Here is a 24,466-nt window from a genome sequence, read left to right on the forward strand (position 1 = left end):
TGAGGACAACTAGAGAGTTGCGTCGGAGAAGTGCGTCATTGAGAAGCCTAAACGAGCCACGCGGAGCTTCCCAACTGAGACTTCCAACACATAATTACATCATTATATTCTGACCCATAAGAGCAGCAGTTCGGGGCAAGGCTAGGTTTAAATAAGCATAGCTGACAAATGAACCCAAATGTATATTTCTCTCGTGTACTTTCTTTGTTTCTCTCTCTTTTAAATCCCCATTTTGGGTAACACGTGCCATAGTGTGTTGGCCCGTTATACTAAATCCTAATCAATAGCCTAGACTGTGTTTTGTGTAGGTGTATTATTTATCATCATTTTAGCTTGCTAGTAAATAAATAATCAACTAAGATTGGTGTGGTAAACTCATTGGTGAAGCCCGGGTTCGTGCAGATTCCCGGATTATGCGACGTTCAGAAATGAGACTAGAGGAAATTGATTAATTAGCGACTGTTGTAAATCGATATTCTGATATTCTTTGAGTTAATTTGGGAAATAGAAACTCAATAAAATGAATTTTCCCATGGTGCCCCAGGTTAATGAGTTAATAATTGCTTGATTCATTGCTTGATTCATTTAATCACGCAATTATAAACCGTTATTCATTCGATGAGCAACAGTCATCACATGAACTAATACAACGTCACGAAAAGTGCATGATAGACCATTCTCTAGGTCTGAGTCTCTACTTTTATGCAATGTAAAAAACACAATTTCAAATGTTTCTACATAAGACCGAATTGAGCCAAGCAGTACTACTCATTTCTCTGAGTGTAATGCAGATATGTATTATTACTGTGTAAAACCAAGCAGTACTACTGATTTCTCTGAGAGTGAGGCACATGTGTATTATTACTGTATAAAACCTAGCAGTACTACAGATTTCTCTGAGAGTGAGGCAGATATACAGTGGGGGAAAAAGTATTTGATCCCCTGCTGATTTTGTACGTTCGCCCACTGATAAAGAAAGGATCAGTCTATAATTTTAATTGTAGGTTTATTTAAACAGTGAGAGACAGAATAACAACAAAAATATCCAGAAAAAAGCATTTCAGAAATCTCTCAATCAGAAAGATTTCTGGCTCCCAGGTGTCTTTTATACAGGTAACGAGCTGAGATTAGGATCACACTCTTAAAGGGAGTGCTCCTAACCGCAGCTTGTTACTGTCACGTCCTGGCCAGTATAAGGGTTAATTGGTATTGTAGTTTGGTCAGGACGTGGCAGAGGGTATTTGTTTTATGTGGTTCAGGGTGGTGTTTTGGGAGAAGGGCGTTTGATTTAGTATTTCCGGGTTTTTGGGTTATGATCTATGTTTAGGTAATTCTATGTCTAGTCTAGGTAGTCTGTGTTTCTATGTTTGATTAATTGGGGTTGGGACACTCAATTGAAGGCAGGGGTTTTCTCTTTGCCTTTGATTGAGAGTCCCATATATTAGGGTGTGTTTGTGTTTGGGATTTGTGGGAGATTGTTTTTGCATTGCGTGTTTTGTAGCCTGTAAAACTGTTGCACTATCGTTGTTTATTTTTTTTGTATCGTGTTCACGTTAGAGATTTATTAAATTCAAAGATGAACACGACCTCTGCTGCGTATTGGTCTACCTTTTCTGACGAGGACTTTTCTATTTCCTCTGAAGACGATGAATGCTGTGACAGAATCTCCCACCAAACCAAGACCAAGCAGCGGAGAGAGGAGCAGCACGCTCAGGATACGGACTATGTGTAGAGATGGACATGGGAGCAGGTTATGGCCGGAGAAGGCCCATGGAGTATGGCTCGTAAGGACCGGGAACGTTTCTGAGGATCAAGACTGGCGTTGAAACACGAGAGGCACCCCCAATAATTTTTTTGGGGGGGGCACACGGGTAGTTTGGCTAGGCATAGGAAGAGCCGGAAGCCAGCTACCCGTGGTTATATGGAGGAGCGTATGGGGTGGAGAGCGCCATGTTTCGCTGAGGAGCGCACTATCTCACCCATACGCACGCACAGTCCGGTGCGCGCTATTCCAGCCCCTCGCAGGTGCCGTGCTAGAGCGGGCATCCAGCCTGGTAGGAGGATGCCTGCGCAGCGCATCTGGTCGCCGGTACATTTACGCCTCCGAGGACCAGGGTACCCAACTCCCGCTCTACGCACGGCTACCATCAGGCCCCTGCACAGCCCAGTCTGCCCTGTACAAGCACCCCGCTCGTACAGGGCTACTAGTTCCATCCAGCCAAGACGGGTTGTGCAGGAGGTAAGATCAAGACCGACTGTGCGCCTCCATAGCCCTGGGTTTCCAGCTCCTGTCTCTCGTGCGGACCCGGAAGTGCGTCAACCCAGTCCGACTCGTCCTGTTCCCGCTCCCCGCACTAGCCTTCAAGTGCGTAAACCCAGCCACGCCAGTCAACAGTCACCGGAGCTGCCCGCCAGTCAACAGTCATCGGAGCTGCCCGCCAGTCAACAGTCGTCGGAGCTGCCCGCCAGTCAACAGTCGTCGGAGCTGCCCGCCAGTCAACAGTCGTCGGAGCTGCCCGCCAGTCAACAGTCGTCGGAGCTGCCCGCCAGTCAACAGTCGTCGGAGCTGCCCGCCAGTCAACAGTTGTCGGAGCTGCCCGCCAGTCAACAGTCGTCGGAGCTGCCCGCCAGTCAACAGTCGTCGGAGCTGCCCGCCAGTCAACAGTCGTTGGAACTGCCGGAGTGGCCAGACTGCCCTGAACTGCCGGAGTGGCCAGACTGCCCTGAACTGCCGGAGTGGCCAGACTGCCCTGAACTGCCGGAGTGGCCAGACTGCCCTGAACTGCCGGAGTGGCCCTGAACTGCCGGAGTGGCCAGACTGCCCTGAACTGCCGGTGTGGCCAGACTGCCCTGAACTGACGGAGTGGCCAGACTGCCCTGAACTGCCGGAGTGGCCAGACTGCCCTGAACTGCCGGAGTGGCCAGACTGCCCTGAACTGCCGGAGTGGCCAGACTGCCCAGACTGTCCCGAGTTGCCAGACTGCCCAGACTGTCCCGAGTTGCCAGACTGCCCAGACTGTCCCGAGTTGCCAGACTGCCCAGACTGTCCCGAGTTGCCAGACTGCCCAGACTGTCCCGAGTTGCCAGACTGCCCAGACTGTCCCGAGTTGCCAGACTGGCCAGACTGTCCCGAGCTGCCAGAGTGGCCCGACTGCCTGGAACAGCCTGAACCGGAGCCACCTCCTGATATAGGTGGGTTGGGGAGGGGGGGTGTAGCACAGTGCCGTCGTTGACGGCAGCCACCCTCCCTTCCCTCCCTTTAGTAGGGGGGAATTTTTCTTTTGGTGTTGTTTGGGGTTGTTTTTGTTAAGGTGCTTCCGGGGTTCGCACCTTTAAGGGGGGGGGGGGGGGGGGGTACTGTCACGTCCTGGCCAGTATAAGGGTTAATTGGTATTGTAGTTTGGTCAGGACGTGGCAGAGGGTATTTGTTTTATGTGGTTCAGGGTGGTGTTTTGGGAGAAGGGCGTTTGATTTAGTATATCCGGGTTTTTGGGTTATGATCTATGTTTAGGTAATTCTATGTCTAGTCTAGGTAGTCTGTGTTTCTATGTTTGATTAATTGGGGTTGGGACTCTCAATTGAAGGCAGGGGTTTTCTCTTTGCCTTTGATTGAGAGTCCCATATATTAGGGTGTGTTTGTGTTTGGGATTTGTGGGAGATTGTTTTTGCATTGCGTGTTTTGTAGCCTGTAAAACTGTTGCACTATCGTTGTTTATTTTTTTTGTATCGTGTTCACGTTAGAGATTTATTAAATTCAAAGATGAACACGACCTCCGCTGCGTATTGGTCTACCTTTTCTGACGAGGACTTTTCTATTTCCTCTGAAGACGATGAATGCTGTGACAGTTACCTTTAAAAAAGACACCTGTCCACAGAAGCAATCAATCAATCAGATTCCAAACTCTCCACCATGGCCAAGACCAAAGAGCTCTCCAAGGATGTCAGGGACAAGATTGTAGACCTACACAAGGCTGGAATGAGCTACAAGACCATAGCCAAGCAGCTTGGTGAGAAGGTGACAACATTTGGTGCGATTATTCGCAAATGGAAGAAACACAAAAGAACTGTCAATATCCCTCGGCCTGGGGCTCCATGCAAGATCTCACCTCGTGGGGTTGCAATGATCATGAGAACGGTGAGGAATCAGCCCAGAACTACACGGGAGGATCTTGTCAATGATCTCAAGGCAGCTGGGACCATAGTCACCAAGAAAACAATGGGTAACACACTACGCAGTGAAGGACTGAAATCCTTCAGTGCCCGCAAGGTCCCCCTGCTCAAGAATACATATACATGCCCATCTGAAGTTTGCCAATGAACATCTGAGTGATTCAGAGAATAACTGGTGAAAGTGTTGTGGTCAGATGAGACCAAAATGGATCTCTTTGACATCAACTCAACTCGCCGTGTTCGGAGGAGGAGGAATGCTGCCTATGACCCCAAGAACACCATCTCCACCGTCAAACATGGAGGTGGAAACATTATGCTTTGGGGGTGTTTTTCTGCTAAGGGGACAGGAAAACTTCACCGCATCAAAGGGACGATGGACAGGGCCATATCCTCTCTGGGCTAGGCGGGACGAATTCGTCCCACCTACGCAACAGCCAGTCTAATCCAGTGGCGCGATTTTCAAATACCTTAGAAATGCTATTACTTCAATTTCTCAAACATATGACTATTTTACAGCTATTTAAAGACAAGACTCTCTTTAATCTAACCACACTGTCCGATTTCAAAAAGGCTTTACAACGAAAGCAAAACATTAGATTATGTCAGCAGAGTACCCAGCCAGAAATAATCAGACACCCATTTTTCAAGCTAGCATATAATGTCACAAAAACCCAAACCACAGCTAAATGCAGCACTAACCTTTGATGATCTTCATCAGATGACAACCCTAGGACATTATGTTATACAATACATGCATGTTTTGTTCAATCAAGTTCATATTTATATCAAAAACCAGCTTTTTACATTGGCATGTGACGTTCAGAACTAGCATACCGGGAACTTCCGGGGAATTTACTAACAATTTACTAAATTACTCACGATAAACGTTCACAAAAAGCATAACAATTATTTTAAGGATTATAGATACAGAACTCCTCTATGCACTCGATATGTCCGATTTTAAAATAGCTTTTTGGTGAAAGCACATTTTGCAATATTCTAAGTACATAGCCCAGCCATCACGGGCTAGCTATTTAGACACCCGGCACGTTTAGCCTTCACCAAAATCAGATTTACTATTACAAAAGTTTGATTACCTTTTGTTGTCTTCGTCAGAATGCACTCCCAGGACGTCTACTTCAATAACAAATTTTGGTTTGGTCCCAAATAATCCATCGTTATATCCGAATAGCGGCGTTTTGTTCGTGCGTTCCAGAAACTATCCGAAATGGTAAATCAGGGTTAACCTGTTGGGGCTACAGGTTAGCAATGAACCCCGAGTCGGGATTGCTAACAAGGCTGGAAATTCAAAACATCAAAAATCTAATAATTTCAATTTCTCAAACAATCAACTATTTTACACAATTTAAAAGATAAACATCTCCTTAATCTAACCACATTGTTCGATTTTCAAAGAGGCTTTACGGCAAAAGCATAAAGTTAGATTATGTTAGGACAGTACATAGCCACAAAAGTACAAACATCCATTTTCAATTCAAGGTCAGGCGTCACCAAAAGCAGAAACCAGCTTGAATTATGCACTAACTTTTGTCAATCTCCATCAGATGACACTCCTAGGACATTATGTTATACAATACATGCATTTTTTGTTCCATCAAGTTCATATTTATATCCTAAAACAGCATTTTACAGTAGCGTGAAATTCAGATTTTTTTCTTCTCTGAAATGCTTCCGGTGAACATAACAAAATTACTATTCGAAAACATTGGTAAATTATAATATTGTCATTCAAAGAATAATATATTATCATCTCGTAATTGCTACCGAATGGCCAGATCTCAAAATAACTTTACTGGGAAATCACATTTTGCAATAAACGGGGTGCTATGCTAAGAACAATAAGCTATGCTATACAGTTAGCATCATCTAATATCGATAATAACATTGTAAATATCCCCTTACCTTTGATTATCTCCATCAGAAGGCACTGCCAGGAATTCCCAGGTCCGGAACAAATGTGGTTTCTTTTGACAAAGTTCATAATTTATGCCCAAATAACACCAAGTAGTTAGCGTTCATTATGCTCCCACAAAACGTGGTGGGGGGGGTTGTAAAATCACGCCGAAAAGCTAAAAAAACCTAGTAAATAATCTATTTACGTTCGTTCAAACATGTCAAACTTTGTTTAGTATTATTCTTTTGGTCCATTTTTAACGTTAAACATCACTAATATTTTCACACAACCTATCCTATGTCTTGATAAACAATTAATGACAAACTCACGCTTCTCAGATTTATGCGCAGGCGCAAAAAAATGAAATGACGACATGTCAACTTCCTTGCATTCTAATTTGCTCTCTGTTTATCATAGACGCTTCAAACAACTTTATAAAGATCGTTGACATCTAGTGGAAGCCGTAGGTGTTGCGAAATGAATCCTTTCTCACTATGGTATCTATAAAACAATGACACTAAATAGTACAGTCACAAAATTCACATTTTTTTTAATCTATTTTTCACAGGTTTTTGCCTGCAATATGAGTTTTGTTATACTTACAGACACCATTCAAACTGTTTTAGAAAATTCAGAGTGTTTTCTATCCGAATGTGTTAATAATATGCATATCCTAGCTTCTGAGTTGGTGTAGGAGGCAGTTAAAAATGGGCACATATTTTTTTCAAAATTTCTCAATACTGCCCCCGAGCCCCAACAGAGCATGGCGCAATTCATGACAAAAAAAAATCTAAATATTCCATTACCGTACTTCGAAGCATGTCAACCGCTGTTTAAAATCAATTTTTATGCCATTTTTCTCGTAAAAAAGCGATAATATTCCGACCGGGAATATCCTTTTAGGTAAACAGACAAAGGAAAAGAAAGCTTTCGGTCGACGCGGGCACGAGCCTGAGTCTCACAGTACTGTAACCAGCCACTACCCAAACGCGCTACTTTGTTTCAGCCAGAGCCTGCAAAGCCACGATTCAGCTTTTTGCCGCCTTCTGAGAGACCATGTGAGCCGTAGGAAGTGTCACGTTATAGCAGAGATCCTTTGTAATTGATAGAGATGGCAAAGAAGTTCAAGAAATGGTCAGACAGGGTACTTCCTGTACAGAATCTTCTCAGGTTTTGACCTGCCATTTGAGTTCTGTTATACTCACAGACACCATTCAAACAGTTTTAGAAACTTTAGGGTGTTTTCTATCCAAAGCCAATAATTATATGCATATTCTAGTTACTGGGCAGGAGTAGTAACCAGATTAAATCGGGTACGTTTTTTATCCAGCCGTGTCAATACTGCCCCCTAGCCCTAACAGGATATACCGTCAAATCTTGGGTGAGAACATCCTTCCCTCAGCCAGGGCGTTGAAAATGGGTCGTGCATGGGTATTCCAGCATGACAATGACCCAAAACACACGGTCAAGGCAACAAAGGAGTGGCTCAAGAAGAAACACATTAAGGTCCTGGAGTGTCCTCGCCAGTCTCCAGACCTTAATCCCATAGAAAATCTGTGGAGGGAGCTGAAGGTTCGAGTTGCCAAACGTCAGCCTCGAAACCTTAATGACTTGGAGAAGATCTGCAAAGCGGAGTGGGACAAAATCTCTCCTGAGATGTGTGCAAACCTGGTGGCCAACTACAAGAAACATCTGACCTCTGTGATTGCCAACAAGGGTTTTGCCACCAAGTACTAAGTCATGTTTTGCAGAGGGGTCAAATACTTATTTCCCTCATTAAAATGCAAATCATTTTATAACATTTTTGACATGCGTTTTTCTGGATTATTTTGTTGTTATTCTGTCTCTCACTGTTCAAATAAACCTACCATTAAAATTATAGACTGATCATTTCTTTGTAAGTGGACAAAAGTACAAAATCAGCAGGGGATCAAATACTTTTTTCCCCCACTGTATATTATTCCTGTATAAAACCTAGCAGTACTACTGATTTCTCTGAGAGGGAGGGAAATATATATTATTCCTGTGTAAAATCTAGCAGTACTTGTCACGACTTCCGCCGAGGTCGGGTCCTCTCCTTGTTCGGGTTGCGCTCGGCGGTCGGCGTCGCCGATCTTCTAGCCATCATCGATCCACTCTTCATTTTCCATTTGTTTTGTCTTGTTTTCCTCACACCTGGTTTCAATCACCTCAATTTCGGACCCTGGCCGCCGGAGCGGGATGGAACGACAGGGCCCTTATCGACCTCTACCATTGCAGCCTGCACGAGGATGTCCGTCGGGAGTTGGCCTGCAAGGATACCACCCTCACCTTTGACCAGCTGGTGGACATGTCCATTAGGTTGGATAACCTGCTGGTCACCCGTGGACATCCAGAGAGGGCTCTGTCGATTCCCTCTCCCAGCACCACCGCTCCGGTGCCTATGGAGCTGGGAGGGGCTGCGCTCAGGGAGGCCGGAAGAGGGGCTTTCACCTCTGTTGTACACCTGTTTTTACATGTTTATTTTCCTGAGTTTTCCCCGCATTCCCAGCATAAGGCGCTCGTCAATTCAGGCGTGGCAGAGCATTCGCCCAAAAGTTAGGGATCCCTATTTTTCCAGTGGTTAGGCCTTTCCCAGTTTACGCTCTGGATAGTCGACCATTAGGTTCCGGGTTAATTAGGGAAGCGACCATCCCCCTGGGTATGGTGACGCAGGGGGGTCACGAGGAGAGAATCAGTCTCTTCCTCATTGACTCTCCTGCGTTTCCCGTGGTACTAGGCCTTCCCTGGTTAGCTCGTCATGACCCCACCATTTCATAGCAACAGAGGGCTCTCACGGGGTGGTCGCGAAAGTGCTCAGGGAGGTGTTTAGGGGTTTCTGTTGGTGCTACTACGGTGGAAAGTCCAGACCATGTCTCCACCGTGCGCATTCCCCCCGAATATGCCGATTTGGCTCTCGCCTTCTCCAAAAGGAATGCGACTCAATTACCACCCCATCGACGGGGAGATTGTGCGATAAATCTCCTGGTAGACGCTGCACTTCCCAGGAGTCACGTGTATCCCCTGTCACTGGCGGAGACGGTGGCTATGTCTCCGAATCGCTGCGTCAGGTGTACATTCGGTCCTCCACTTCACCCGCCTCCTCGAGTTTCTTTTTTGTGAAGAAGAAGGAGGGAGGTCTGCGCCCGTGTATTGACTTCCGAGGTCTAAACCACATCACGGTGAGGTACAGTTACCCGCTACCGCTCATCGCCACAGCGATTGAGTCAATGCACGGAGTGCGGTTCTTCACCAAATTAGATCTCAGGAGTGCTTACAACCTGGTGCGTATCCGGGAAGGAGACGAGTGGAAGACGGCGTTCAGTACCACCGCAGGGCATTATGAGTACCTCGTCATGCCGTACGGGTTGATGAATGCTCCATCAGTCTTCCAAGCCTTTGTAGACAAGATTTTCAGGGACCTGCACGGGCAGGGTGTAGTGGTGTATATTGATGACATTCTGACATATTCCGCTACACGTGCCGAGCATGTGTCCCTGGTGCGCAGGGTGCTTGGTCAACTGTTGGAGCATGACCTGTACGTCAAGGCTGAGAAATGCCTGTTCTTCCAGCAGTCCGTCTCCTTCCAAGGGTACCGCATTTCATCCTCGTGGGTGGAGATGGAGTGTGACCGCATTTCAGCCGTGCGTAATTGGCCGACTCCCACCACGGTAAAGGAAGTGCAGCGGTTCCTAGGGTTTGCCAATTACTACTGGAGGTTTATCAGGGGTTTTGGTCAGGTAGTGGCTCCCATTACCTCACTGATGAAGGGGGGCCCGGAACGTTTGCAGTGGTCGGCTGAGGCGGACAGGGCTCTGTTTACCTCGGATCCCTGCTGGCCCATCCGGATCCCTCTTTGGCGTGCCTTCTTCTCGAAGAAGCTGAGCCCGACGGAGCGAAACTATGACTTGGGGGACAGGGTACTGTTGGCTGTCATCAAGGCTCTGAAGGCATGGAGACATTGGCTTGAGGGGGCTAAACACCCTTTTCTCATCTGGACTGACCACCGGAGTACATCCGGGAAGCGAGGAGACTGAACCCTCGCCAGGCAAGGTGGCCCATGTTTTTCATCCGTTTTGATTCCTACAGACCAGGTTCCCAGAACGTTAAGGCAGACGCACTGTCCCGACTGTATGACACAGAGGAGCGGCCCATGGATCCCACTCCCATACTCCCGGCCTCCTGCCTGGTGGCGCCGGTATTGTGGGAGCTGGACGCAGACATTGAGCAGGCATTACGTGCAGAGCCCACTCCCCTCCAGTGTCCTGCTGGGCGTCTGTACATCCCGTCTGATGTCCGTGACCGGTTGATCTATTGGGCCCACACGTCACCCTCCTCTGGTCATGCTGGGATTGGTCGGACAGTGCTCTGTTTGGAGGGGAAGTACTGGTGGCCTACTTTCCCTAAGGACGTGAGGGTTTATGTATCCTCCTGCTCGGTGTGCGCACAGTGTAAGGCTCCTAGGCACCTGCCCAGAGGGAAGCTACACCCCTTACCCGTTTCACAGCGGCCTTGGTTGATGGATTTTCTTACCAATCTCCCCCCCTCACAGGGAAACACCACGATCCTGGTCGTTGAGGATCGGTTCTCTAAGTCCTGCCGTCTCCTTCCTCTGCCCGGTCTCCCTACGGCCCTAAAGACTGCGGAGGCCTTGTTTACGCACGTCTTCCGGCACTACGGGGTGTCTGGGGATATAGTGTTTGATCGAGGTCCCCAGTTCACTTCGAGGGTTTGGAAGGCGTTCATGGAACATCTGGGGGTCTCGATCAGTCTTACCTTGGGGTTTCATCCCGAGAGTAATGGGCAGGTGGAGAGAGTGAAACAGGATGTGGTTAGGTTTCTACCGTCGTATTGCCAGGATCGGCCGGGGGAGTGGGCAGCGTTCGTGCCCTGGGCTGAGATGGCTCAATACTGTTTTTGGTTCGCCTAAATAAAAGGCTCCGTTTGCTACACAATATCTGCTCTCCTGCACCTGACTCCCGTACAGCCATTTACGCATACCTGACAGTACTACTGATTTCTCTGAGAGTGTGGCAGATATATATTATTACTGTGTAAAACCTAGCAGTACTACTGATTTCTCTGAGAGTGACGCAGATATATATTATTACTGTGTAAAACCTAGCAGTACTACTGATTTCTCTGAGAGTGAGGCAGATATATATTATTAATGTGTAAAACCTAGCAGTACTACTGATTTCTCTGAGAGTGAGGCAGATATATATTATTGCTGTGTAAAACCTAGCAGTACTACTGATTTCTCTGAGAGTGAGGCAGATATATATTATTAATGTATAAAACCTAGCAGTACTACTTATTTATGTGAGAGTGAGGCAGATATATATTATTACTGTATAAAACCTAGCAGTACTACTGATTTCTCTGAGAGTGAGGCAGATATTATTAATGTGTAAAACCTAGCAGTACTACTTATTTATGTGAGAGTAAGGCAGATATATAGCATTTTGCAAAAACAAAGCCTTTGTCTCTCTAAAATAAAACCATCAAGTTATAGATTATAAACTAAATACATATCTGTCATTGAACAACGCCATGTAATGATTAGATAGTGAAAAAAAATATATATCTTTCAAAATTTCTTTAAGAAATAAAAGCTAATTTACGAACATTTATGAAAATGGATATATAGCGTTTTGGAATGAAACTCTTCTTATGTTTCCCCATCTGAGCTCAGAGTAGATGAGAGATGTAATGTTTGTCTCTGTTGTATTGAAGCCCAATCAAGCAGGAGAGACCAGCCTCCCCTGTTCCCAGCTGTGTGTCCATGAAGAGTGACTGGTCTATGGGTACTCCTATACACTTTAGAGAGGGAGACTTTTCTACTGAACAAAGGTAAGAAGAACTCATGGGTCATGGTCAGTGAGTTAAACAACACTGTCTCTAGTAATTTCTCCTCTCCCACTTTCTCATTTCTTTTTGTTGTTTTCATAATCCATAGGCTAATCCTTGTGTCCATTTTCATAGTCCTAAAACAATATTAAAACGAACACAACATTCCCTTCCTGTGTGTGTGTGTGTTTGTCTGTGTGTGTACTCCCTGGATGAGGAGATGTAATCTCATGTTTTGACAACAGAAACCACCAGGAGAGATCAGAGTCAGAGATTCTCAGTGGTCAGTCTTCCCAGAGTCATCAAACAGACCTGGCCTCCATATTCAGTGTATGTGGTCCTGTTATGGACATTTGTTTTTGTTTTCCTCAAGTAAAGTTGATCTTTCAATCATTCATTAACGTGTTAATGAGAAAGCATTTATTCTCTTGCTTAACATATTTACTTGATTTATTTCAGTTGCTTGAAGAGAATATTATGACATTTCTGAAGAATGAGCTGAAGATGTTCAAGAGGATTCTTAGTACAGAACTCCCACAAGGCCTTGAGTGTCAGAAACAGGATAAGGAAGTGGTGGACACTGAAGATGAGAAGCAGGAAAGCAGTGCCAGAGAGGGGGCTCTGAAGATCACACTGCACATCCTGAGGAAAATGAACCAGAAGAAGCTTGCTGAGACACTGGAGAAAAGTAAGAGCTGTCTGCCTCATCTTGAATGCTGTTTTATAACATTTAAAAGCTGTAGCTAAAGTACAGCTAAACTACCTGTGTAACTCAGTGATATTGTAGCAGCCTTAACACCACACCTAGTGACCTCATCAAGTAGCAGCAGGGATGTGTTGTGTTGATTAATTTAGAGAGAGAGGGAGAGAAAGAGAGAGAGACAACATTAATAATACCATCAATAATAGCAATAATAATATAATCAGTCACACCAGTCTGTAACGCATTATGAGAAAATGTACACATTTACACTGCAAGTTAAACCTGTTATGGATAAATGTTCCGCTAGCGGAACGCCTCGCAAATATCAGCAACATTCAATGGCGTCGCATGGCGCGAAATACAAATAACCTTAAAAAGGCTATATCTTCAATTTCTCAAACATTTGACTATTTTACACCATTTGAAAGATAAGACTCTCGTTAATCTAACCACATTGTCCGACTTCATAAAGGCTTTACAGCGAAAGCAAAACATTAGATTATGTTAGGAGAGTACATCGACAAAAAGAACCACATACCCATTTTCTAAGCAACTACCATGCATCACAAAAACCCAAAACACAGCTAAATGAAGCACTAACCTTTGACAATCTTCATGAGATGACACACTTAGGACATCATGTTACACAATACATGCATTTTTTTGTTCGATAAAGTTCATATTTATATATAAAAACAGCATTTTACATTGGCGCGTGATGTTCAGATAATATTTTACCTCCAATAACGCCGGTGAATCAGCGCTACAATTGACAAAATTACTATTCGAAAAAATTGGTAAAATATAATATTGTCAATCAAAGAATTATAGATTAACATCTCGTGAATGCAACCGCATTGCCAGATTTCAAAATAACTTTACTGGTAAATCACACTTCGCAAAAATCTGAGTACTGTGCTCAGAAAAATACGCTAGGCGATACAGACCAGCGCCATCTTGGAACCATCTACAATCATAAATAGTATTAGAGATATTCCCTTACCTTTGATAATCTTCATCAGAAGGCACTTCCAGGGATCCCAGGTCCACAACAAATGTTGTTTTGTTCGATAACGTTCATAATTTATGTCGAAATAGCTCCTTGTTGTTTCCGCGTTCTGTAGGCTACTCCAAATTTACGAAGCGCGCGGAACATGTTTCCACTAAAAGTACAAAAAAAATCTATTTACGTTCGTTTAAACATGTCAAACGTTGTATAGCATAAATCTTTAGGTCCTTTTTCAATCAGAACTTCAATAATATTCAAAGCGGACGATTGCATTGTCTTATAAAACGTTTCAGAACAAAGCAGTCCCCACATGCATGCGCATCATAGTAGTAATGGCCATCCGCTTGTGGGCAAGTTTCCAGCCTTCTCGTTCGGTCAGTTTTTACCGGAGAAGACTCAAACCACTTTGTAAAGACTGTTGACATCTAGCTAAATGAGTAACCAGTCCCTGTGTGTTTCATAGGCAAAGCCTTGAAAGTGATTCCACACATCAGATTTCCACTTCCTGTTAGGATTTGTCTCAGGGTTTTGACTGCCATATGAGTTCTGTTATACTCACGGACACCATTCAAACAGTTTTAGAAACGTTTGAGTGTTTTCTATCCAAATCTACTAATTATATGCATATTCTAGTTTCTGGGCAAGAATAGTGACAAGATTAAAACGGGCACTTTTTTTCACCCGGCCGTGAAAATACTGCCCCCTATCCATAACAGGTTAAGAGAATAAATTATTATAATTTAAACTTGATAACAGTCCTCCAATACTGTAGGCATTAATACAGACGTAATATTAAAATCCTCTGTGTTTTTTCTAGATTCAGGTGATCCTGCTGTGATTTGTCAACGTGAACTCAAATCTAATCTAAAGAAGAAGTTTCAATGTGTATTTGAGGGGATCGCTAAACAAGGAAACCCAACACTTCTCAATAAGATCTACACAGAGCTCTACATCACAGAGGGTGGAAAAGGAGAGGTCAATAATGAACATGAGCTGAGACAGATTGAGACAACAACCAGGAAACAAGCAAGACCAGAGACTCAAATGAAATGTAACGACATCTTCAAACCCTTAACTGGACAAGACAAACTTATCAGATCTGTGCTGACAAAGGGAGTCGCTGGCATTGGAAAAACAGTCTCTGTGCAGAAGTTCATTCTGGACTGGGCTGAAGGAAAAGCAAATCAGGATGTCCAATTTGTATTTTCATTCCCTTTTCGGGAGCTGAATTTGATGAAAGGGGACAAACACACTTTCATTGAACTTCTCAATCACTTCTCAATGGAAACCAAACAATCAGGAATCTCCATCTACAACAAGTACAAAGTTCTGTTCATCTTTGATGGTCTGGATGAGTGCCGACTGCCCCTACACTTCCAGAAGAACAAGATCTGTTGTGACATCACAGAGTCAACCTCAGTGGATGTTCTGCTGACAAATCTCATCAAGGGAAATATGCTTCCCTCTGCTCTCCTCTGGATAACCACCCGACCTGCAGCAGCCAATAAGATCCCTTCAGGGTGTGTTGACCAGGTGACAGAGGTACGAGGGTTCAATGACCCACAGAAGGAGGAGTACTTCAGGAAGAGATTCAGTGATGAGGACATGGCTAGCAGAATCATCTCACACATAAAGACATCAAGGAGCCTCCACATCATGTGCCACATTCCAGTCTTTTGTTGGATTTCTGCAACAGTCCTTGAACCCATGCTGAAACATAAGAAAGAAGAGATACCCAAGACTCTGACTGAGATGTACACACACCTTGTGGAGTTTCATACCAAACAGAAAAATGAAAAGTATCTTGGGAAGGAAGAGACAGGTCCACACTGGAATAAAGAGAGCATTCTGTCACTGGGAAAACTGGCTTTTCAACAGCTTGTGAATGGCAATCTGATTTTCTATGAAGAAGACCTGAAAGAGGCTGGTATTGATGTCAATGAAGCCTCAGTGTACTCAGGATTGTGCACAGAGCTCTTTAAAGAGGAATGTGTTCTGTACCAGGACAAGGTGTACTGCTTCGTGCATCTGAGCATTCAGGAGTTTCTGGCTGCTGTATATGTGTTCCTCTCATTCATCAACAACAATGAGAATCTAATTGACAAACTGCAAACAAAAGATGAGCCTGAAGTTACTGTCTACAAGAGTGCTGTGGATAAAGCATTACAAAGTGAGACTGGAAACCTGGACCTTTTCCTCCGCTTCCTTCTGGGCCTCTCACTGGAGTCCAATCAGAAGCACTTACAAAGTCTACTGACAAAGTCAAGAAGCAGCTCACAGAGCCATGAAGAAACAGTCAAGTACATCAAGGAGAAGATCAGGGAGAATCCCTCTCCAGAGAAGTGCATCAATCTGATCCACTGTCTGAATGAATTGAATGACCATTCTCTAATGGAGGAGATCCAAAGCTACCTGAGATCAGGAAGTCTCTCTAGAGCCAACCTGTCACCTGCACAGTGGTCAGCTCTGGTCTTTGTGTTGCTGACTTCAGAAAAGGAGCTGGATGTGTTTGACCTGAAGAAATACTCCAGATCAGAGGAAGGTCTTCTGAGGCTGCTGCCAGTGGTCAATGCCTCCAGAGCTGTTCTGTGAGTACATAAAATGACATAAGAACTAATCATCAGGAAGAAATTTTAAGTTGAGAAAATATGTATTGTAATATGTATATATTAATAAATTGAAAAACATATTGAATCAATGCATTGATGTTCACATTAGTATAAATTATGACATACAATTCTATGAGACGGAAGATGAATCTATATGTTGTTTGAGAGAATAAACCAAATGCATCTGCTATTGTCCTTCTACACTACTCGTTAAATTAACAGTGTGTTTGTGAAGTCATGATGATCTCTATGTCAGGCTGTCAGGCTGCCTAGTCACAGACGAAGGCTGTGCTTCTCTGGTCTCAGCTCTGAGGTCAAACCCCTCACACCTGAGAGAGCTGGATCTGAGTAACAATGACCTGAAGGATTCAGGAGTGAAACTGCTCTCTGATGGACTGGGGAATCCCCACTGTAAACTGGAGACTCTGAGGTCAGTATTCCTGTAGTTGTTCAACAGATCCACATGTATTTAACATGCCCACATAGTCCACACAATGTGTGTTTGGACAGTGAAGCTTACAGTTTTACATTTGGTGCTATGCTACAGGATTTTGGATTTGAGATAGAATGTTTCATATTAGGTGACAGAACAGAATGTCACCTTTTATTGAAAGGTGTTTTCATACATATATTTTACCGTTTAGAAATGAAAGTCTTAATTATTTGGACAAATACATTTAGTCAAAAGTTTAGTGTTTGGTCCAATATTCAATGCCTGCAGTGATTACATCAAGCTTGTGATTCTACAAACATATTACATTAAGTAATTTGGTCAGAATACTTATGATTTCTTCAAATAGGGGGACTAGATACATACGTACATTTTTCTATCTACAACCAATACTTTGATAATTTGTAGTTTCTAATAATGATACATTCATTTTTGAATAGATGTGGTAGATTTCAGGACACTGATGTATCTGAAAATGTTGACAAAAACATACTGCCTCTATTTTCACCATAGCAGTGTGGTTTTAATATGATTTGACTTTGCAGGCTGTCAGGCTGTCTAGTCACAGAGGAAGGCTGTGCTTCTCTGGTCTCAGCTCTGAGGTCAAACCCCTCACACCTAAGAGAGCTGGACCTGAGCTACAATCACCCAGGAGACTCAGGAGTCAGACTGCTCTCTGCTGGACTGGAGGATCCACACTGCAGACTGGAGAAACTCAAGTATGTAGAGGGTTTATGTCAATGTTCATATCAGACATGTTTGACTTATCAGGCTTGTTAAGACAATCATTCTTACCACCACTTGGACAAAGTTATATGCTGACTGTGTGTATGTGTGTGTGTGTGTGTGTGTGTGTGTGTGTGTGTGTGTGTGTGTGTGTGTGTGTGTGTGTGTGTGTGTGTGTGTGTGTGTGTGTGTGTGTGTGTGTGTGTATGAGTCCAGTGTGTGTGTGGGTCCAGTGTGTGTGTGGATCCAGTGACAATCTCTTAATGACATACACTCACTGGACACACACTCATACTGGACACACAGACACACAGGACACACACACACACGCACAAAAAGGACACACACACGCTGTACACACAAACACACACACAGGACACACACATACACACACACTGGATATATACACACACACACACACAGACAAACATTTGTTTGAAGTTAAATACTACGTGTGTGTGTGTGTGCGTGTGCGTGCGTGTGTGTTTGTGTGTGTGTGTGTGTATGTGTGTGTGAGTTCAGGTGTATCCCTCAATGACTGTCTGTTCTTCTGCTTACTGCTACAGTGTGGAACATGGTGGAGAGTACACAATGAAACCTGGGCTTAGAAAATGTGAGTGTTGACTGCTGTGAAGAATATGACTAAGAATAAGTCTTAATTCAAGTCAAGGACCACCATCATTACTTACTTGGTCATATTAACTATCAGCTGTAGTTCTACAGAAGCAGAAATCAGGGACACCAAAGTTTATAGAGTTACTTTGACAATGTGTGTCTGTGTGTGTGTGTGTGTGTGTGTGTGTGTGTGTGTGTGTGTGTGTGTGTGTGTGTGTGTGTGTGTGTGTGTGTGTGTGTGTGTGTGTGTGTGTGTGTGTGTGTGTGTGTGTGTGTGTGTGTGTGTGTGTGTGTGTGTGTGTGTGTAATTAATGGGAATAGGTGTGTTTTATATTACCATACAGTATAACATATGATCATTCAACAAGTCTCAAGTTACCTTAACTTCTCCTTAAATGAATTAGTGAAAAGTGAGTTAACATTCTGATGTGAATGGTGATGATTTCTAATATTGTGTCTGGTTTCATCCATCAGATGTCTGTGATCTAACACTGGACCCAAACACAGTAAACAGACTCCTCTCTCTGTCTGAGGAGAACAGAAAGGTGACATGGAGGAGAGAGAAGCAGCCGTATCCTGATCACCCAGAGAGATTTGAGGACTGTGGACAGGTGCTGTGTAGAGAGGGTCTGACTGGGCGCTGTTACTGGGAGGTAGAGTGGAGTGGAAGAAAGGCTGTTATAGGAGTGACATATAAAGGAATCAACAGGAGAGGAGGGGGTCTTGACTGTCTGATTGGATACAATGACAAGTCCTGGAGTCTGCGCTGCTCTGACAACAGTTACACTGCCTGTCACAATAATAATCTCACAATCATAGACGTCCCATCCTCCAGTCCCCACAGAGTAGGAGTGTATCTGGACTGGTCAGCCGGCACTCTGTCCTTCTATAGAGCCTCCTCTGACACACTGACCCACCTGAACACATTCACCTCCACATTCACTGAGCCCCTCTATCCAGGGTTTATGGTTGATGATGAAGACTCCTCAGTGTCCCTGTAAATAATAACCTGATACAAACACTGGACTCACACACATCGGGGACACACACACACACTGGACACACACACACACACACTGGACACACACACACACACACTGGACACACACACACACACACACTGGACACACACACACACACACTCACACACACTGAACACGCACACACACACACATACACACACTGGACACACACAAACACTGGACACAAACACACATGATGGACACACACACACGAGACACACACACACACACACACTGGACAAACACACACTGGACACACATACACTGGACACACACACACTGGACACACACTCTGGACACACACTCGCACTGGACACACTCAAACTAGACAAAACCTGGACACACTCACACTGGACACCCTGATACACACACACTGATACACACACACACTGATAGACACAGGTACACAGACACAGATACACAGACACAGGTACACAGACACTGACACACACACACTGATACACACACACTGATACACACACACTGATACACACACTGATACACACACTCGACACACACACACACACACCACACACACACACACACACACACACACACACACACACACACACACACACACACACACACACACTGATACACACACACTGATACACACACACTGATACACACACACTGATACACACACTGATACACACACTGATACACACACACTGATACACACACTGATACACACACTGATACACACACTCGACACACACACACACACACACACACTGATACACACACTGATACACAGACACTGATACACACACTGATACACACACTGATACACACACACACTGATACACACACTCGACACACACACACACAGATACACACACACTGAAACACACACACACTGAAAGACACACACACTGAAACACACACATCCTAGACATACACACATTGGACACACACACACACTGGACACACACACACTGATACACAAACACACTGATACACACACACTGATACAGACACACACACTTTGGACACACACACACAGTGGACACAAACACACACACTGGACACACACACACTGGACACACACACACTAGACACACACACACACTGGACACACACACTGGACACACACACACACACTGGAAACACACACACACACACACACACATACACTCTGGGGACACACACACACACACTGAACACACAGACACACACAAACATCCTGGACACACACACACAGGACACACACACACCTACACACTGGACACACACTCACACATGAACACACACACACACACACACACACACACACACACACACACACACACACACACTGGACACACACACACACAAACATCCTGGACACACACACACTGGACACACACACCCAAACACACTGGACAAACACACTGGACACACACACACACACATACTGGACACACACACATCGTGGATACTGTTGTGGAAATATTGAATAAAATATTTCTCAGATATCTGATTTTGTAAATACTAAAAAATTATTATTATTATTACAAAAAGTAACACAAGCCGAGCAATTCCACGGAAGAACCAAACTCTCTTGTCACAGACCTCAGGCTTTATATACCCTCAGATAACACACATGGTCCCTCCCCTCTATGTAGAGGAGTAACACCCCTTGGCCTCTCGCCACCATTATCTTCCTGTTCCAATTCTTGCTTGTTAACGTCCACATCTGCTCAGGTTTAGATTATAATGGTGGCGGCGCCATAGTGTTAATACAAAAATAATACATTTATATACTTTCCTAATTTAAGTGCTTTTCTAATAATACTTGATTAGTACAAACACATGTTCTTATTAAAGATACATGGCTTTTGGTGCCTATATTAATTAACTAAGGTACACATTTTCTGCTTACATTCTGTTTTTACATGTGATTAACTCCATGTTGACCCAGTCTGTACACTCCCATGGATTCTGCTTACATTCTGTTTTTATATGTCTAGTGAGTAACTCCATTATGACCCAGTCTGTACACTCCCATGGATTCTGCTTACGTTCTGTTTTTACATGTGATTTACTCCATGATGACCCAGTCTGTACACTCCCATGGATTCTGCTTACGTTCTGTTTTTACATGTGATTTACTCCATGATGACCCAGTCTGTACACTCCCATGGATTCTGCTTACATTCTGTTTTTACATGTGATTAACTCCATGATGACCCAGTCTGTACACTCCCATGGATTCTGCTTACGTTCTGTTTTTACATGTGATTAACTCCATGATGACCCAGTCTGTACACTCCCATGGATTCTGCTTACGTTCTGTTTTTACATGTGATTAACTCCATGATGACCCAGTCTGTACACTCCCATGGATTCTGCTTACGTTCTGTTTTTATGTGTCCAATGGTTAACTCTTTGTTTATCCAGCTCTGTCCATTCACCTGAGCTCAGCCTTTATTCTGCTGTCACGTCCTGGCCAGTATATAAGGTTAATTGTTTTGTAGTTTGGTCAGGGCGTGGCAGGGGGTATTTGTTTTCTGTGGTTCGGGGTGGTGTGTTTTGTGTAAAGGGTGTTTGATTTAGTAATTCCGGGTTTTGGTTTATGTTTAGTAATTCTACGGTTAGTCTAGGTTGTGTGTTTCTATGTTTGGTTGATTGGGGTTGGGACTCTCAGTTGAAGGCAGGTGTTGTCTATCTGCCTTTGATTGAGAGTTCCATATATTAGGGTGTGTTTGTATGTGTGATTGGTGGGTGATTATTCTGTGTATAGCCTTGTGCCTTACCAGACTGTTTTTGTTGATCGTTCGTGTTTTTGTTATTTTGTATGTTCGTTTTGAAAGATAATTAAAAATCAAGATGAGCATTCACGTACCTGCTGCGTTTTGGTCCATTTCTACCGACAACAACCGTGACAGAATCACCCACCACCAAAGGACCAAGCAGCAGAGGAAGGAGCAGACGGAGTTCGAGTTGGACTGGCGGGAGAAGTGGACTTGGGAGGAAGTTCTGGACGGGGCCGGACCCTGGCATCAGGCTGGGGATTATCGACGCCCGCAGGGGGAAATTGAGGCAGCCAAGGCAGAGAGGCGGTGGTACGAGGCCAAGTACGCGCTGAAGGAGAAGCACGAGAGGCACCCCCAAGAAAATTTTGGGGGGGGGCACACGGGTAGTTTGGCTAGGCGTAAGAAGAGCCGGAAGCCAGCTACTCGTGGTTATATGGAGGAGCGTATGGGGTGGAGAGCGCTATGTTTCGCTGAGGAGCGCACTATCTCACCCATACGCACGCACAGTCCGGTGCGCGTTATTCCAGCCCCTCGCAGGTGCCGTGCTAGAGCGGGCATCCAGCCTGGTAGGAGGATGCCTGCGCAGCGCATCTGGTCGCCGGTACGCCTCCGAGGACCAGGCTACCCAACTCCCGCTCTACGCACGGCTACCATCAGGCCCCTGCACAGCCCAGTCTGCCCTGTACGAGCACCCCGCTCGTACAGGGCTACTAGTTCCATCCAGCCAAGGCGGGTTGTGCAGGAGGTAAGATCTAGACCGGCTGTGCGCCTCCATAGCCCTGGGTTTCCAACTCCTGTCTCTCGTGCGGACCCGGAAGTGCGTCAACCCAGTCCGACTCGTCCTGTTCCCGCTCCCCGCACTAGCCTGGAGGTGCGTGTACATAATCTGGTAAGCCCAGTACCAGCACCACGCACCAGGCTACAAGTGCGTCAACCCAGCCTCGCCAGTCAACAGTCATCGTCAGAGCTGCCCGCCAGTCAACAGTCATCGTCAGAGCTGCCCGCCAGTCAACAGTCATCGTCAGAGCTGCCCGCCAGTCAACAGTCATCGTCAGAGCTGCCCGCCAGTCAACAGTCATCGTCAGAGCTGCCCGCCAGTCAACAGTCATCGTCAGAGCTGCCCGCCAGTCAACAGTCGTCAGAGCTGCCCGCCAGTCAACAGTCGTCAGAGCTGCCCGCCAGTCAACAGTCGTCAGAGCTGCCCGCCAGTCAACAGTCGTCAGAGCTGCCCGCCAGTCAACAGTCGCCAGAGAGGTCAGACTGCGCTGAACTGCCGGAGTGGTCAGACTGCGCTGAACTGCCGGAGTGGCCAGACTGCGCTGAACTGCCGGAGTGGCCAGACTGCGCTGAACTGCCGGAGTGGCCAGACTGCGCTGAACTGCCGGAGTGGCCAGACTGCGCTGAACTGCCGGAGTGGCCAGACTGCGCTGAACTGCCGGAGTGGCCAGACTGCGCTGAACTGCCGGAGTGGCCAGACTGCGCTGAACTGCCGGAGTGGCCAGACTGCCCTGAACTGCCGGAGTGGCCAGACTGCCCTGAACTGCCGGAGTGGCCAGACTGCCCTGAACTGCCGGAGTGGCCAGACTGCCCTGAACTGCCGGAGTGGCCAGACTGCCCTGAACTGCCGGAGTGGCCAGACTGCCCTGAACTGCCGGAGTGGCCAGACTGCCCTGAACTGCCGGAGTGGCCAGACTGCCCTGAACTGCCGGAGTGGCCAGACTGCCCTGAACTGCCGGAGTGGCCAGACTGCCCTGAACTGCCGGAGTGGCCAGACTGCCCTGAACTGCCGGAGTGGCCAGACTGCCCTGAACTGCCGGAGTGGCCAGACTGCCCTGAACTGCCGGAGTGGCCAGACTGCCCTGAACTGCCGGAGTGGCCAGACTGCCCTGAACTGCCGGAGTGGCCAGACTGCCCTGAACTGCCGGAGTGGCCAGACTGCCCTGAACTGCCGGAGTGGCCAGACTGCCCTGAACTGCCGGAGTGGCCAGACTGCCCTGAACTGCCCCGAATTGCCAGACTGCCCAGACTGTCCCGAATTGCCAGACTGCCCAGACTGTCCCGAATTGCCAGACTGCCCAGACTGTCCCGAATTGCCAGACTGCCCAGACTGTCCCGAATTGCCAGACTGCCCAGACTGTCCCGAATTGCCAGACTGCCCAGACTGTCCCGAATTGCCAGACTGCCCAGACTGTCCCGAATTGCCAGACTGCCCAGACTGTCCCGAATTGCCAGACTGCCCAGACTCTCCCGAATTGCCAGACTGCCCAGACTCTCCCGAATTGCCAGACTGCCCCGACTGCCCCCCGGCGAAGCCAGAGTGGCCCGACAGCCTGGAACGGCCGGAGCCAGAGCCACCTCCAGAAATAGGTGGGTTGGGGAGGGGGGGTGTAGCACAGTGCCGTCGTTGACGGCAGCCACCCTCCCTTCCCTCCCTTTAGAAAAGGGGACTTTTTGTTGGTGTTGCTTGGGGTTATTTTTTGTTAAGGTGCTTCTGGGGTAGCACCTTTAAGGGGGGGGTACTGTCACGTCCTGGCCAGTATATAAGGTTAATTGTTTTGTAGTTTGGTCAGGGCGTGGCAGGGGGTATTTGTTTTCTGTGGTTCGGGGTGGTGTGTTTTGTGTAAAGGGTGTTTGATTTAG

General features: G+C 45.9%; 2 protein-coding genes across 2 annotated transcripts in view; both read left to right on the forward strand.

Moving 5' to 3' along the window:
- LOC145879787 (ribonuclease inhibitor-like) overlaps positions 1-24,466 on the forward strand; it is a 206,803-nt gene that overhangs the window by 30,862 nt on the left and 151,475 nt on the right. The gene's annotated exons all lie outside the window — the stretch shown is intronic.
- The window catches only part of LOC123743540 (uncharacterized), a 30,644-nt gene continuing 23,452 nt past the window's right edge, over positions 17,275-24,466 (forward strand). Inside the window, exons 1-3 of the mRNA XM_082976094.1 lie at positions 17,275-17,444; positions 18,018-18,064; positions 18,541-23,107. Coding sequence (XP_082832220.1) covers positions 21,900-23,107 — 1,208 coding nt within the window. The 5' untranslated portion in view covers positions 17,275-17,444; positions 18,018-18,064; positions 18,541-21,899. The remainder of the gene's footprint in view (positions 17,445-18,017; positions 18,065-18,540; positions 23,108-24,466) is intronic.

The sequence above is a fragment of the Salmo salar genome, chromosome 06 (genome assembly GCF_965601325.2).
Source record: "Salmo salar chromosome 06, fSalSal1, whole genome shotgun sequence".
In the NCBI taxonomy this organism is placed as follows: domain Eukaryota; kingdom Metazoa; phylum Chordata; class Actinopteri; order Salmoniformes; family Salmonidae; genus Salmo; species Salmo salar.